The sequence below is a fragment of the Grammomys surdaster genome, unplaced genomic scaffold (assembly GCF_004785775.1).
Source record: "Grammomys surdaster isolate TR1022 unplaced genomic scaffold, NIH_TR_1.0 358, whole genome shotgun sequence".
In the NCBI taxonomy this organism is placed as follows: Eukaryota; Metazoa; Chordata; class Mammalia; order Rodentia; family Muridae; genus Grammomys; species Grammomys surdaster.
In genome coordinates, this window is record NW_021604777.1 from 511,069 (window position 1) to 527,997 (window position 16,929).

The window sequence follows — 16,929 nt, forward strand, 5'->3', positions numbered from 1 at the left end:
TGCATCTGTGTGAGCTCACATGCTCATCAGTCCTGTTGCATCTGTGTGAGCTCACGTGCTCATCAGTCCTGTTGCATCTGTGTGAGCTCACATGTTCATCAGTCCTGTTGCATCTGTGAGCTCACATGCTCATCAGTCCTGTTGCATCTGTGTGAGCTCACATGCTCATCAATCCTGTTGCATCTGTGTGCTCACATGCTCATCAGTCCTGTTGCATCTGTGTGCTCACATGCTCATCAGTCCTGTTGCATCTGTGTGCTCACATGCTCATCAATCCTGTTGCATCTGGAAGACACTCTTCTTGAAGTCATCCATCACCTCTGTCTCTTAAAATATTTTTACTTCCTCTTCCACATAACTCCCGAACTCTGAGGAGAGGCCTTTAAGAAAGACATCCCATGTAGGTCTGAGTCTCTTACTCTCTGCACATTGTCCAATTATGAGTCCCTATGTCAGTTTCCATCTACTATGAAAAGAAGCTTCTCCAGTGATAGCTGAGCAAGGCACTGATTTTTGGGTATAGAAGAATGTCATTAGGAGTCATTTTACTGCTGTATTCCTATAGCAGAGCAGTAGTATTTGGTTCTGCCGTAGGCCGTGAACTGTCTAGTATCAGGTTCTCAGCTACCTTAACAGAGTCAGGGATGGCTTCCATCTCATAGAGTGAGCCTTAAATCCTACCAGAAAGTGGTTGGTTACTCCTATAACATTCGTACCACTATTGTACCAATATAATTTGTAAGTGTCTGTTGTAGGTTGCAGGGATTATAGCTAAGAGATACCTTTCTCCTCTGGTAGCATACAGAGGACTCTGCAATACGCTGAAACGTCTAATTGGACAACAGCTCAACTTCTCCATGTTTGATACTATATATAGTGTTCTCTTCAGTAACAGGACCTTAACTTTGGGTTGTGGAGAGCAACCAATAACCTTGACAACACCCTGAGATGTTTGGAGTTTCCATGGTGCCCCTTTGGCCCATTCAGCAAGTTGTTACTCATTCTTGGCACTGGAGGTTTGAAAACTTGGCAGCATAAGATGTCTAGTTGGGACACTGTCAGAGGCTATTATCTGGTAACTCATTTAGATTCCTTTTATGTATTAGTATATTTAGTTGTCCCTCCCTATATTCCTTCCTTTATCTTTCTCTTTTATCCCCTTCCCTACTTAATCCCTCTATCCTAGTTTCCTCTTTGTCTCTACATAATACTGTGTTCTATTTCCTCTTCTAGGAAATGATTTCACAGACAGGTATCCCAAGAGCTAATCCAGGGACTTGAGCACAAATACCCTGCCCCAGCCTATGAGTCCAGATCTGTAGGTCCCAGTGTGTTTTAGGCACAAATTTAGCAGCAAACTAAAGTCATAGTGTCACTGCTGCTTCCTACATAGAGCCAGACTCCCGCCTCCTGAGCAGTTGGTCGTAGAGCAGATGTTCTCCAGTTTCCCCAGGGTTCCTTTTTCTTGCCCAGGCTTTCATTTGTTTGGTTTCCTTAGGACTGGGTGTGGTTGAGTAGTAAAGTACTTACTTTGCATTCTGGTGGCCCTGGGCTCCATCTCCATCACCAACCTAAGAAAGAAAAGTACATTCCTTGTTCTTGTCACTTAGCTCTCTTGCCAACCTAGTCATTAGCAAATTATACCCAATAATGGATTTCCTGGTGACATTTTCATATGTGAATGTACTTTTTATAGTTGTCATTGACTACCCTTTTTTTTGTCCCATTCTCTGTGATTGCCTTCCTCTTCCTAACTGTTGCCCTCTGCCTTCTGTGTGTGTTATTTACAGGATCCTGGACACTTGAGCAGTAGCTACACCACTGACAAAAACATTTCTCCTTTCCTCAGCAACTGTTAACCACATTTAGATACTTGCTAACTGGAAGAAAGCATTCCATAAGCACATCACTCCTTCCTCCAGTGCATACCTTTTTTTGTCCCTCTTCACAGAGTTCCCTGAGCATTGGAGGGATGAGATAAATGTATTGTCTTTTCTTCCCTTTAGGAGTCAACATTGGCAGTCGTGTTGAGCTACAGAAGAGACGTTTCTAAGCTTTTTTATTGCTGCTGTTCTGGGTCTGGGTGCAGCGGTCTGTGGGCCCTGACAGCCTGGAGCGGGAATGAAGACTGTGCTCATGGTAGCAGAAAAGCCATCCCTGGCACAGTCCATTGCCAAAATCCTCTCCCGAGGTAGGAAAAAGCAAACACTAGGTTGTTTGATTGGGTTCATCTGTAAGCACAGTCTTCTGTGCTTTTTTGGTCATTTATTTTTCCAAAGTGTGCCTGCAGAGCTGGTGGGTTCATCTGGGATTGGCAGGTTTCAGGAAGCACCGTAGTAGCAAATCTCCTGTGACATGCTGTGTCCACATGTGGAAGTACCAGGGCTGAAGCCTCCAGGAAAAGCAATGACATAGAAAGTGCAGTGGTTGTCAGCATGCTGGTCCAGTTAGGAGCATTGGTCATAAACACAAGAAATTATCCTGGAAGGAGGTAGATGAGGCTAAGTCTTAGGTCTTGCACCACTAGATACTCACTACTGCCAGCTGGGCCCTGGATGTGGTTACAGGTTCATTCCCCATATCTCACAAGTGGCCAGTGACCTGAGAGCCTGGAAGGTAGAGGAAGATTTGTCCATCAGGATTCACTCTGCCACTGAAGTAGTGCATGAAGGGAGGGGCCCCTATAAATAGAAAGAGTACTTAGATGTTGGGTGACTGTCCAGCAATGGCAGACATCCACCTTGACCCCCATTTACCAGCACTCAGAGGAGGAAGAGCCTCCAGTTAAGCTGAGAATGCACACTCCAGAGGTCCAGAGGGATCCAGAAGGCATCATCTCATTTCCAAGTACCAAGAATGTTCAGCTAAGGAACCATAGTATAGGATATAATAACCTTAAAATCTAAATAAATGAAGGTAGAATTCAGATTGAAAAAGAAAGCAGAAATGTAGTGAGACCCCAAGAGTTTCTACCTCTAGTTCCCAGCCAGAATGGGATTGATGTGAGTTTCTTCTGTCCCTCAGCATTAAGTCACTGAGTACCTGGTTATCTGTAAGGGAGCTAAGGAACGTTACCAATGGGCACTCTGGAGAAGGAGAACTCTTGTCCCCTGAGAGTCAGCATGTAGGCTCAGGGACCCACAGCATCTACAGGTCAGCCTCACAGTTGTCTGTGTGGTTTGCCTCCCTAGGAAACATGTCCTCACACAAAGGGCTGAATGGGGCATGTTCAGTGCACAAGTACACAGGAACCTTTGCTGGCCAACCTGTCCACTTCAAGATGACATCTGTCTGTGGTCATGTGATGACACTGGATTTTCTGGGTAAGATGACCACTCTCTTCCTGTCTCTGTCCTATTGAAAGGAACATCCAGTTAGAACCTGTTCCCAACAGATCATGAAGTGGTTAACAGTTGGGTAAGGTACCCATCCCCATCCCTGCATAATGACCCTACCATATTTCTAGTTGAGACAACTGCAGAGGCAGAGCTTTTGTGAACTGTGAAGTGTGACTAAGTGTCTTTGGATATGGTTTACAGGAAAGTACAACAAGTGGGATAAGGTGGATCCTGCAGAGCTCTTCAGCCAAGCTCCAACGGAGAAAAAGGAAGCTAACCCCAAGCTGAACATGGTCAAGTTCCTGCAGGTAAGGGAGGGTGTACAAGCCCACCAAGGAGGCTCCTCCCAACTCCCCATATCATAGGTGGCCACAGCTGTCTTTGCCCTCATCCACATCTTGAACATCAAGGCTCTGGCCGGTAGCCATAGACCCATCTTTCTGCTGTTTCTATAAGTACTCTGCTGGCCATTTTTGTGCCTGGTTACCAATCCCAGACACTCTTGACACCAGTTCTGGAAAGCAGAGACATTCTGCTTTTATAATGACTCAATTAAGGGTTTCTCTTAATTTTAAAATAAATATGTACATCTTAATTTTTAAAAACTGGAAAATAAAGATAAGTTTAAAGGAAAAACAGTATAGCCACATGACCCAAAAGAAGCACTGTTAATACTGAACTTTGATTTCAGCTCTTGATGCTTAGGTCAGGGCGTTAAGGTCATAAGGAGAGGAGGAGGCCAGTGAGAGTAGATGAGGACAAGAGAAAATGATGGGGTTGAATATACTCAAAGTATATTATGTACATGTTTGAAAGTATTAAAAATAAAGCCTTCAGTAAATCCACTTTAATCTTTTATTTCCCTCTGGAAATTATGGAGCACACACTGTATTTTGTAACTACATACTAAAAGTAAAAACATTTATTCTAGGGGTTAGAGAGATGGCTAAGTGGGTAAGAGCACTTGCTGCACAAATATAAGAACCTGAGTTTGGATCCCAGCACCCATGCTCAGTGCTGTGGAGGGCAGAGGCAGGAGAATTGCTGAGGCTTGCTGGCCAACCATGTGCCTCCAGGTTCAGTGAGAAAGCGTGTCTTAAGTGGATAAGACAGAGACTGGTAGAGCGAGGTACCCGACAGTGTCCTCTGGCCTCTGCTCCACAGGCTTATGCACACCCATACACCTGCAGATGCACCACACCACGTGCAGAAGGATAGACATATTGTAATTACAGTGGTTTTGATCTAACAGTATGATAGTTCTGAACCAAAACCTTTTGTGAATCTGAGACAGCCTTACTGTAGACAGCTTCTTGCTCAGCTCCATATACTGGTTCTATTTCCTGTCCCCAGAGGGGAATGTCACAGGGATGATTGTCATGTGTGGCAGGTGGAGGGCAGAGGCTGTGACTATGTCGTGCTGTGGCTGGACTGTGACAAGGAAGGCGAGAATATTTGCTTTGAGGTAAGTGTGAAGTCCTTTCTGGTTCCCTTAGACCTTCCCAATTGGAGTTTGTCATATTATTCTTAAGGTTAGCATAGGGAGTATAGGGCTCAAAAAACATCTTCTACCACCCCCTCAATTTCAGAAAATCTGTAGCTTCTTTAAATGTATAGACCTAGAGCTGGAGAAACAGCTCAGTGGTTAAGAGCAGTTATTACTCTTACAAAGGACACAGTTTTACAACCATCTGTAACTTCCTCTGAGGGCACCAAGCATGCACATTGGGCACATACAGACAGACCAAACACTCATACACATGACGGGAAATAAATGAAGAATGCATAAACTAGGGCCCACAAGATGGCTCTACAAGTGGAGGTGCTTCCCACTAAGTCTGATACCCTGAGTTTAATCCCCAAAGCCCCACATGGTAGGAGAAAGCCAACTCGTGAATGTTGTCCTCTGACCTCTAACTCACACCATGGCACATGACACACAGAGACCAGTTAGTAGTCACCATAGTAGTAGGTTTTTTAAACACTGTTCTGGGTGGGTGCAAGTTTCAGAAGTTTTGCTTAGCTCCATGCCTGTTGTAGACTTTCAGTTACTATAGTCAGTCTCACTCTGCTAATATTTATGAGTACTTTGTCTGTGTGTATGTATTTTACTGTGTACATGCCTGGTGTCCTCAGGTCAAAAGGGCATCAGATTTCCCAGACCTGGAGTTACACATAGTTTTAAACCTGAGTCCTTTGCAAAAGCAACAGATGCTCTTAACCACTGAGCCATCTCTCTAGTCCCTGGTCTCTTCTCCCACCTTCATGTGTCCTCTGCCATATCCATCCTAGGGATTCCTGCCTGCTGGTGGAGGTTTCCCATTTGTCCTCTAGTAGTACTTTAATGCTACTGGCTATGCCTGCTGGTCCTGCCACTGCCCATGGTACTGTGGCTCCATACAGGTCACCTCTATGTCCTTATACCCCAGCCATAACCTGCAACTTGTCACACTTAAGTGCAGGAGATGGCTCTAGTAAGACAGGCATTCAGGGCACCCAGAATTGTCACTCAGCTCTCTTAACAAAGTCAATTCCATACTGTCCCTCCTCAGATACTCTCATGTCCCCTTTCTCTGTTCTATCTGACAGGGATGTCCCCTCAGAAGGCCTTTGCCTCTGGGTCTAGAAACAATAGCAGCTCACAGGGCAGGTGCTTTCCCATAATGTTGCACTGCATGCCCTAGCTTCTCTGCTCCTCCCCTGCGTAGCCTTAGTGAGTCTTCATTCCAGGGCCTTCTATACCTAGCTCCCATCTCCATACAAAGCCTGGTGTAGCCTTCCCATTCTTAGTCATTTTATCTTTTCCTTTGTCTGTTCTCCAATCGTGTGAAAATTCTACCTATCTATCCAAGCACTCCCTACTCCCAGAAAAGGGGAGGGATTTGGCACCATGAAGTCCTTTGTGTACTGGGTACAGCATTCTCTTGCTATTGGAGATGAAAGTGCACGAGAAAGGTAAGGGTAGAAAACCTTGAGGCAACACTAAGAGGAAATGGGCTGAGGAGTGGGTGTATATCTGGAAGTAAGTGCAACCAGCAAGGCAGCCAGGTGGCAAGGGATTTCTAGAGTCTAAGATGTCTCGAAGGGAAAGGGGAAATAGGAGGGCCTAGTGGGTGGGAGAAGGTTAACCCTGGAAGGCCCACCCAGAGTTGGGTAAAGAGGGAAAGGGAGGGACAAGGAACTAACCGCAGCAGTATCCTTCCTCCCAGGTCCTTGATGCCGTTCTTCCTGTCATGAATAATGCCCACAATGGTGAGAAGACAGTGTTCCGGGCCAGGTTCAGTTCCATCACTGACACAGACATCTGCAGTGCCATGACCCGCCTGAGTGAGCCAGACCACAATGAGGCACTCTCGGTGGATGCCCGCCAGGAGCTAGACCTGCGCATTGGCTGTGCATTCACTAGGTGCTGGTCCCTGCCACATGCATATCCTCTCCTTTTAGCCAGGATACTGCCTTTCCCAGTGCCCTAAGAGCCTGCATAAGCTCTTAGAGATGCCATTTTTTTTAAACCTGAAGAAAATTGTATATATTTATCAGATGCACATCACATAGGCCACAACTTCCTAGGCAGATTATTTGTATGCACTTGTGTCCTGGGGCACAGTGTTTATGGGACATACTCTGTCATCACTCCATCCTGTACACACATAGAGTTCTTCTTTCATGGCTTCATACTTTGTCACTTTTGCTGTCTTCAAAGTGAGGAGCAGCCTCTTTGTGTGACCTCTCAGTATATAACCCCCAAATCCACAGGCTAGGTTTACATAGGCTTTGTCTAGAATTAATTATTAATCCATTTTTCTGTCTTTCTCAACCCTCTAGGTTTCAAACAAAGTATTTCCAGGGAAAATATGGTGATTTAGACAGCTCTCTCATCTCCTTTGGGCCATGTCAGACTCCTACCCTGGGATTCTGTGTAGAGAGACATGATAAAATCCAGTCCTTCAAACCAGAGACCTACTGGGTACTTCAGGCCAAGGTTCTCTTCCCTTCCATATTCCTGTTTTGTTGTTGTGGGTTTGGGGTGTGGACTGGTTGACAGTTCTCTTCATCATCATGAGCACCTTGTTGGTCCCAGGCTAAGAACACAAGTGTGAGTTGTAGTTCCAACAGTTGTAGGTCCTGGTGCCCAGGAGATGGAATCACCAGCTTTCTCAGGGCAGTGAAGCTGGGCTGCACCTGGACACACTGAATTTGAATAAGTAGGAGTGAGCTCCCTCTTGGGGTGAAGATGAGGGGAGCCATCGGGCCAATGTCTTCAATGAGGAAGTCCAGCACAGGGTTAAGACTCTGCTTTCAAACCTTACTGGTATTTGGGGCTTTTTTGTTGTTGTTGTTTAAACATAAAAACCTCCTAAAGTACAACAGGTTTAAAACATAGTACAGAGTCCCTCTGGTTGCCTCCAAGGCTAAGGACTGCGTGGGCATGGGAAGGTGCTGTGGGTTTGGAGGCCTTGATAAACAGGGACGGGGTGAGAAGCACAGCTTCAGGTATTCCTTAAGGGCCCACCCTCAGTGTCTGCTCCGGAGTGAAGAGAGTCGGGTATCAGCTTTGGATCCACAGCTCCACAGTTATGAGATGTTACAGCAAGGCCATTTTATCTGTGGACCAAAGCCAACATCGTCTGTCTCAGTTTTCTTCCCTGCAGTGTGCTTGCCTTTCGTCTGTCCTACAGGTTCATCCTGATAAAGAGGAGTCACTCCTTCTGGACTGGGACCGTGTTAGAGTTTTCGACCGGGAGATTGCGCAGATGTTTTTAAACATGACAAAGCTAGAAAAAGAAGCTTGGGTATGCTTTCTATGTCCCGTCTGTCTCATCTGTCCTGGATGGGCATGCCGTAGACTGGGCCATGCCTTTCTGCTTTTTATGAAACTCAAATGGCTTCTTGGACAGATGAATGGTTCTCACACATTCATTCTTAACATACTTTTACAGTGCAGCATCTGTGAAGCACTGCCTCATGCTCACCACACTGGAGCCAGGCCATTTCCATTGGCTCTTCTAACACTCAGGTGCAGGATCTCCTTTGGTAGAACTCCATTTCATACAAATGTTTCTTTTCTATAATATCCAAAGCTACCAGCTGCAGAAGAACCTGCAGGCACATTGGTAAACTTGCCTGAGTTCATACAGTTAGAATATACGTCTAAGATCCCACACTCAGTCAACTTTCACACTTCAGTGGTGGTATTTCCCACTCAGGACTTCTCTGAATTAGAGGGGCTCCTGCTTGGTGCTTAGGAAGATGGTCAACTTAGCAAAGCCTGGCTGCACAGGATAGAAGCAGGTCTATATCCATCACAGCCAGGATCCTACAGCTATGACAGCTAACCATCATTGAGCCTCTTCTTGTCCTTCAGTCACATCTATTTGCAGTTTTCAAACCTTGCTTTGGTGCCATTTTACTCAGGCTCTGCTGACTTACATGTGAGGCTGTTTCACATTGGTAACTCTGATGTCAGGACTCACCCCAAGGGACCCTAACCTCCTGTGTCACATGTATACAAATATCCCCAGTGTCAGCACCCATATTTGCTGGCCTGGAATCCAGAATGTTGCCCTGACCAGTCTTTATGAGTTTAGTAAAGGAAGAGACTAGCTGGTTGTTTGGGTTATTTTTGCAATAGGCAAAACAAAGAGTCAACTTCTCTGTAAGTATGCTAACCCACAGTGGGAGTCACCTGACATGCACAGCCTATAGATAAATTCAAATGACTACCATTGGGGAATTGTGAGATTTCACATAGATATCATACCTTGCAGCTTCCCTTAAAAATAGGAAAGCTTTACAATGCTAGTGACCCAGTGGGCAGCACTCACAAAAGGCCACCAGCAGCCATTTCCCTCACACAGCACGCAGGCCACCCTGGGGCTTGGCCTGTGTTGACTTCTGTGGGATTTACATCTACAGTCCCTTCCACCGTTCTTCTCTAGTCCTCCACATTTTCTGTTTCCTTCAAGAAAATAGAGGATGCATGTGCTCTCTCCCACCCCCACCCCCCACTTTCCTAATCCTAAATACTCAGCTCAGATATCAGACTGCTGGAGAAAGTGAATTTCAGGAGGGCAACCAATGAATTAATTCAGACCTTTGTTCACACGTTCCACCTCTGTTACCTTTATCTTGCCAAATGTCACTCCATCTGTCCTGCCCCCAGGTGGAGGCTACAAGCAGGAAAGAAAAAGCCAAGCAGAGACCACTTGCTCTGAACACTGTGGAGATGTTACGTGTGGCCAGCTCAGCTCTGGGTATGTATAGAAACACATCTCTAAAGCACCCCTAAAGACATCTTGAGGCTGGTACAGGGCAGGGCCAATATTGTAACCCGTACCAAGCCCTTCTCATGCTGTGAAGCTTGAAGCCTTGGGGTGGAGGTCTTGAGTCTCACTTGAGTTTTCTTTAAATCATAGAGTAAGACTCCTCTAACGACTGCTTCCTTACCTATCACAAGAGATAGTCTGAAAAACTGGTGATCTTTGAAAGCTGTATCCTAAAGCATTCTCCTCACAGAGCTAGCTAGTCCTTGATACAGCAATGCCATCAAATGATCAGTAGCCAAATGCCAACTCACAGGTTAGAGAGCAAGAGGACAAGTTCTCTTGCAGTGTAGAGTCCTAATAGGCTCAACTACCCAAAAGTCTAGTTGCTGTTCCATGGCCAGAGTTCAGACTGTCATCAGTGCCTCCATGAGTACTGTAAAGTGGAACCGTGGAGCGATGAGCAGTGTTTCCCACTGGGCCCACCTTTCCAGGAAAGTTTGGAAACTTGTGTTCCAGATACCCATCCAGCCAGTACCTCTGAGCCTTGGCAATAGCCACTAAGAGTTATCTATATGGTTAAACGAGAATGCCCAAGCCTATGAGTGAGCCCTAGACACCTTCCAGACCCCTTAGCCTCCTATTTTCGGCAGGTATGGGACCACAGCATGCCATGCAAATAGCTGAGAGATTATACACACAGGGATACATCAGCTACCCACGGACAGAAACCACCCACTATCCTGAGAACTTTGACCTGAAGGGCTCTTTGCGACAGCAGGCCAATCACCCATACTGGGCAGACTCGGTGAGCAGAATAGTCCTTGCCCTGAACAACCCATCAGCTATGGCTCCTAGACAGGCTTTGGCCAAACCCAAGACTGATGGGAAGCCATCAGCCTGACTTGACTCTGCTTTGCCTCCCCTCCCTCAGGTAAAGCAGTTGTTAGCGGAAGGCATCAACCGCCCTCGGAAAGGTCATGATGCTGGTGACCATCCTCCAATCACACCTATGAAGTCAGCAACAGAGGCTGAATTAGGTACTGAGTGCTCCTCTCCCCAGCATCCTCACACTCCTCAAGCTTCCAGGCTGTGAGGTGAAGCTGCTACAGGTACATGGCTCTAGTGGACAAGGTCACACTCGTTAGGAGTGCAGCTGCTCCTGAGCCTCCCACTGGCTTAGTGAGACTTCCTCACCAAGCATCTGAGACACAGTGAAGTGCCTACAGATGGTTGGGGAGAGGGAGAATACAGATAGCCTTGGTGTTGGGGGATGAGGCAGAGGCTATCTGTACCTCCTACCTAAGGTGTTCCACAAGGCCCATAGAGAAGGGAGAGCCATGCCAGTGGAACCAGGAACTGCTGCAGATCCGAGTGTGAAGCAAGAGCCCCACATACAGATGTGCCTAAAGAACAGTCTCCTGGAAACACTTTGTGAAGGGACCACCTAGGCACTAGAGGCAGCTTCCATACCTGTGTTTTTCTTCCTCCTTTCAGGCTTTGAGGCTGGGGATAGGGCTTAATGGTATGACATTTTCCTGGCATGTCCTTAAAGCCCTAAATTTAATCCCTGGCATCATACTTATGCACACATCCTTGGTACCCATGCAGAGGCCCTGTTGCTGGTCCAGGGCACCTGGTTACACTGAACCTTTGTAGGAGGTGATGCATGGCGACTCTACGAGTATATCACCAGACACTTCATTGCCACAGTGAGCCATGACTGCAAGTATCTCCAGAGCACTATCTCCTTCAGGATTGGGCCTGAACACTTTACATGCATGGGAAAGACAGTTATTTCCCCAGGTACAGTGGCAGACCATGGGGGTCCCTTTCTTCTCATCTGTACAGACCCTGAGATCTCTGGATGGGATGCCCAAGTGGAGACCTCAAATAGCAGTGGTCTCTCTTTAGGCTTCACAGAGATCATGCCTTGGCAGAGCGTGCCCCTGGAAGAGAGTCTGCCCACATGCCAGAAGGGTGATGCCTTCACTGTGGGTGAGGTGAAGATGCTAGAGAAGCAGACAAGCCCGCCAGACTATCTGACTGAGGCTGAGCTCATCACGCTCATGGAGAAGCATGGTATCGGTGGGTACCAGATCTGGGCTCTCCATTCCCGTGGCCTTGGCCAAGAGGTGATGGTACTAAAACTTCCTGTGTTCTATATATACCTGGCTCAGCATGAGGTAACAGATGCTCCAATGTATAACCCATGGATCCAGGCAGACTCACTGTGTAAAGCCACTTACAAGGCCTTATCATCAGGCCTGAGCTGGCCTTCCATATGAAGTGTCATGCAGCCTTGTGCACCATGGTATGGTTACACTCTGACAAGTACCCACCAGACTCAAAAGTTAATCCAGGATTCTGCAGGATTCCTGGGCCAGATCAGCTGCCTCCCGAAATCAGAGAGCTAGGAGGCCTGCCCTAGAATTCTGGTCTGGGCCTACTTCTTCCCAGGGCCTAGGTTCCTAAAGTGAATCCTGACAGTACCCTTGGCCTGCAGCTAAGGTCCCATTGATGAATAGCACAGTGCTAAGAACCTTTTCACGCTCATGACTTGTACTGGACCTAGTGACCAACATACACTTCAATTTGGGACAATGAACAGAGTTTGTGTGTGGCCTCTGAACAGGAGACTGAGGGCAGTGCTGTTGATCAAGGTCCATAGGACAATATAAAAAAGGCTTAACTACCTGGGCATAGTGATTTGTGTCTCTAGTCCTAGCATTTAGGAAGCTAAGAAAGAAAGACTATCTGGAGTAAGACTCTGCATACATACATACATACATACATACATATATACATACATACATACATATGAATCACTATAGCAGCCATACAGGAACTCTTTTATATGCATACGGCCATGATCTGGGCCAATTCCGAACCTTGGCAATGAGCCGTGGAACCTCTGAAGGTTCCTTAATCACCAGTGCCAGGATCTTCCCTGTAAAACCTGCCCAGGTACCCACAGAAAGCTAAGTGTTCCTCTGCCAGAACTCCAAGTGTGCATGCCATACTGAGTTCCTTTTCACACCCTCTGACATCACATTACCTTCCACTTTTCCTTCTCTGTCAAGCTGCATCCCTGGGGTAGGAAGCATGCCTTGGGTATTATGAGGAGCCCTAGAGGACTCAAGAAGGTAGGAGAGAGGAAATGAGTAAAAGCAGCTTGGTTCTACAGTAGCTTTATGAGCTCTCTCTGGTAGAAGTGGATCCTGATGTCTAGAGGGCATATAAGCCACAGTTTCCGGATAGAAAAGACCAACTTGCGTTTACTGGTTTCAGGAAATGCCCTCTGACCTAACATAGTCCTCTCTGGGCCTCTGTTTTTTAACTATAAAACTAAAATACCAATGAAGGCTGTCCTTGGGTTCACAGGTGTGCCCCCAGCACATTGCAGAGACAGCCCTGTTCTATCTTGGGAGTCTGTCTGCATCGTGGCTTCTGACAGCCATATAGGAAATAGCAGTCTGGACCTAATGAGCAAAATAAGCTTCAATGGCAATAAGTTTGTGGCACTATACTCCTTCCTATGGGTGTCTGGGAGGGTTTCTGTGATGGGTAGATAGGACTAGAATGCATAGCCCAGAGCATCTTCTTGGGGCAGGCTGAGGAATGCCCAGAGCCATGCTGTGCATTCCAGGGACTGATGCCAGTATCCCTGTACATATCAACAACATCTGCCAGCGCAACTATGTCACTGTGGAGAGTGGCCGCCGGCTGAAGCCCACCAACCTTGGCATAGTTCTCGTGCATGGTTACTACAAGATTGGTAAGTCTGTCTACCCACCACCTATGGCCTGCTGGCCTCTCCAGCTCCTTCCTGTGTTGTGGCTCTGCTGCCTCCTACAGTGGCCCCATGCTCTGCATGCATTTCCCCAGTCCCCACTGCAGAGGTGATATGGGACTCAGGAATTTGATGGATGAACACATTATAGTGGGTCCAAAAGTAAAACACAGACTTCTTGACAAACCAAACCTTGGGTTCTTCACTAAGACACCCACCAACTCTGCCCACTAAAGTGCCTTATGTTTACGGGAGATGGAGAAGTACAGCATAGACCTGGCCATTCTGCAAAAGATCTCTACACAAACTTTCCTGATGGGAAGTTCAGGAAAAGTCTGGCAGCAATAGGAGCTGCCCTTGCTGCCTTCCAACTCTGTGGACAAGCAGCCCAGGAAGGCTGGGTCAGAGCTAGGTTGAGCGGGACAGCAGTTCTTGCCTGCCTAGTGGGGTGGCAAGGACCTCAGTGCCTACAACAGCATCCACCCACTTGCTCACAGATGCAGAGCTGGTACTCCCCACTATCCGCAGCGCAGTGGAAAAGCAGTTGAACCTTATTGCCCAGGGCAAAGCTGACTACCACCAGGTCCTGGGTCACACCCTGGATATCTTCAAGAGAAAATTCCACTACTTTGTTGATTCTATTGCAGGTAAGACCTGCCTCTTTCCTCCATCAGCAGCTATTCCAACAGGACAGAGCCATCTGAGGCCCACTCCAGATTTGGGCTCTGAGCCTCTACCAGTCATAGCAGTGATGCCTCTTTAGCTGTTGCCGGGATCAGGTTAATTAATATCTGCATCAGGAATATACAAAGCTGATGAGCAGGGCTGTAGCTCTGTACTCTATCACTGATAGAAACAGTCAAACTTGGATCCTTGACCATGCGTGATGGCCTCTTTGTCTAGTTCACCCAGTTTTACCAAGCTACCAAGACTTGTTGGAGGGAGGGCTGCCAAAGACCAGGACAGACATGACCCCTGTGCTCTGCTTGCTCTCAGGCATGGATGAGTTGATGGAAGTATCCTTTTCACCCCTGGCTGCCACTGGCAAGCCCCTTTCACGCTGTGGAAAGTGCCATCGATTTATGAAGTATATCCAGGTATGTGAAGGTTGAAAGACTGTTACCACATCTAGCCAGAACATTCCTGTTCAGATATCACCTTAAACCTCTTCTTTGTCATTAGTCAAGCAGAAATAATGTCCATTGTCACACAGAATGATTAAAAGGCCTGAATCAGCACCAGTAACAACATAAACCACCAGGCCATATACACAGTTCACCATTCACTTTCTTGCTCTCGTGAATATTATTAACATGCTGGGGCTTTACATTTACTCATGTGTGTGTGTGTGTGCGTGTGTGTGTGTGTGTGTGTGAGTATGCCACAACACTCATGTGGAGGTTAAAGGACAATCTGTAGGAGTGAGTTCTCTCCTTCCATCATGTGGGCTCTAGGGATTGAACTCAGGCTTTAGCAGCAAGCTCCTTTACTTGATGAACCATCCACCAGCCGAATGCTGGGGCTTCAGACTCTCTGGCTTTGTGAGGGAAGGAAGAAATGGGAAGTGTGGTAACTGGGCCTCATACCAGTGGTTGAGAGGTCCTTGCCTGGCACTGAATTCTGTCTTCTGTGTATCTGTTAGGTGTTGAGCATTACCTATTCAGTGTTTCAAAGGAAAGGACAGCAGGCAAGAACGTCAGGCCCAATACCCTCATATTCCTTCTTAATGCCCCCATCCCATAGGCCAAGCCAAGCCGCCTACACTGCTCCCACTGTGATGAGACCTACACCCTCCCCCAGAATGGTACCATCAAGCTGTACAAGGAGCTGCGGTGCCCATTGGATGACTTTGAACTGGTCCTGTGGTCCTCGGGCTCGCGGGGCAAGAGCTACCCACTTTGTCCCTACTGCTATAATCACCCACCCTTCCGAGACATGAAGAAAGGTGAGTGTGGCACATGGCTGTCCTCGGGTTCATACTTTGCAGACTCCAATGGGGTCCCTTACCCATCCATCGCTACCTGTGCACACTGGTACTGAATCAGGGACTCTAAGAAATACTGTGCCACTGCTTAGGCACTGGCCAGCCTATCTGGTCTAGGTATGTTTGGGTCCTAATTGAGCAAAAAGCTTGCTCACTTAGGATCTGGGCAGAGAGCAAAATGTGCCCCTCAGGGGCTGGGCTAAGTGAGAGGCAGGCAACCTCAGATAAGGACACCTGGCAAACAAAGAACCCTCGGTTTTCAGCACTGCTGGTTTACACTCTTTGCTGGAAAAAGGAGAGCATGTATCCAGGCTAAGCAGTGCATGCTAAGCCTGGAACCAGAGAGGCTCAGTGCCCCCAGCACATTTACCAGGTGGTACCATCCCTTGTCTCAGACTAGGAGCCAGCACCTTTGTTACCCAAGGCATCCATTAGGAATCCTCAGGGTCTCAGTTCACAAGCATACCACCAAGGTAATGAGGCTCTCTTCCTGCTGCCCAGTGTCTTACAATGTAGCAAGTGAGTGACAGGTGAGCTGAGAGCAACCTGGAAGAGGCATTAATAAGCTACAGAAGCAAATGAGAGTTTAGGGGTCAGCTTAAGTCCCCAGAACATTGAGGACAGAGCATTTTTAGATAAGCAGAGGATCCCAGGCCAGTGAACAAGATGCCCCAAAAGCAGGTTAAGAGTGAGTGCCAGTTTGATCTAGAATAAGAATCCAGCAATCTGACATTGAAAGTAGCCAGAGTTGGGGGAGCCAGGGCATGTTTAGGTCACTGGACTCCTCTCCCTTCAGGCATGGGCTGCAATGAGTGCACACACCCTACTTGCCAGCACTCACTGAGTATGCTGGGCATTGGCCAGTGCGTGGAATGCGAGAATGGAGTCCTGGTTCTCGACCCTACCTCTGGTCCCAAGTGGAAGGTGGCCTGCAATACATGCAATGTGGTGGCACACTGCTTCGAAAATGCCCACCGAGTACGGGTATCTGCCGACACCTGCAGCACCTGCGAGGCTGCCTTGCTCGATGTAGACTTCAACAAGGCCAAGTCTCCCCTTCCTGGCAATGAAACACAGCACACAGGCTGCATCTTCTGTGACCCCATCTTCCAGGAGCTGGTGGAGCTGAAGCATGCAGCCTCTTGTCATCCCATGCACCGAGGTGGTCCTGGAAGGAGGCAGGGTCGTGGGCGGGCCCGGGGCCGGAGACCTCCAGGAAAGGCCAATCCCAGACGGCCAAAAGACAAGATGTCAGCCCTGGCTGCTTACTTTGTATGACAGCCCATCTTTTCCCCACTCCAGACACCTCGTGGTTATCTTTGAGCCACTGAAACCATTAAAATGCTTTTTATTTTTTATTCTCTGGAACAAAAAGCCGGGGGCCTTTTATTGGTGAAACACAATAGTTCCTGTGTGTGTGGAGACCTGTGAGAATCAGCTTTATCCCTCCCTCCTGTTTAAAGTACATCCTGTTCTGCACACACTATGAGAGGGCCAGCAAGAAAACACATCTGGGACTATGGGAACAATGTGTAGCTCACACCACAACTG

At 47.5% G+C, this 16,929-nt stretch overlaps 1 protein-coding gene across 4 annotated transcripts in view; it reads left to right on the forward strand.

Annotated features, from left to right (window-relative positions):
* Top3b (DNA topoisomerase III beta) overlaps positions 1-16,752 on the forward strand; it is a 25,203-nt gene extending 8,451 nt beyond the window's left edge. For 2 of the 4 annotated variants that reach the window (XM_028779643.1, XM_028779642.1), the window contains 17 exons: positions 2,007-2,191; positions 3,192-3,323; positions 3,540-3,646; positions 4,729-4,803; positions 6,548-6,744; positions 7,164-7,320; positions 8,018-8,131; positions 9,502-9,592; positions 10,255-10,409; positions 10,536-10,641; positions 11,261-11,407; positions 11,516-11,689; positions 13,251-13,379; positions 13,892-14,041; positions 14,391-14,491; positions 15,138-15,339; positions 16,175-16,752. In XM_028779643.1, coding sequence (XP_028635476.1) covers positions 2,122-2,191; positions 3,192-3,323; positions 3,540-3,646; positions 4,729-4,803; positions 6,548-6,744; positions 7,164-7,320; positions 8,018-8,131; positions 9,502-9,592; positions 10,255-10,409; positions 10,536-10,641; positions 11,261-11,407; positions 11,516-11,689; positions 13,251-13,379; positions 13,892-14,041; positions 14,391-14,491; positions 15,138-15,339; positions 16,175-16,656 — 2,589 coding nt within the window. In that variant the 5' untranslated portion in view covers positions 2,007-2,121 and the 3' untranslated portion in view covers positions 16,657-16,752. Of the gene's footprint in view, positions 1-2,006; positions 2,192-3,191; positions 3,324-3,539; positions 3,647-4,728; positions 4,804-5,389; positions 6,294-6,547; positions 6,745-7,163; positions 7,321-8,017; positions 8,132-9,501; positions 9,593-10,254; positions 10,410-10,535; positions 10,642-11,260; positions 11,408-11,515; positions 11,690-13,250; positions 13,380-13,891; positions 14,042-14,390; positions 14,492-15,137; positions 15,340-16,174 lie in introns of those variants that run through there. The other 2 variants (XM_028779641.1, XM_028779644.1) reach the window with 2 other exon arrangements.
* The last annotated feature ends 177 nt before the right edge of the window (positions 16,753-16,929 follow it).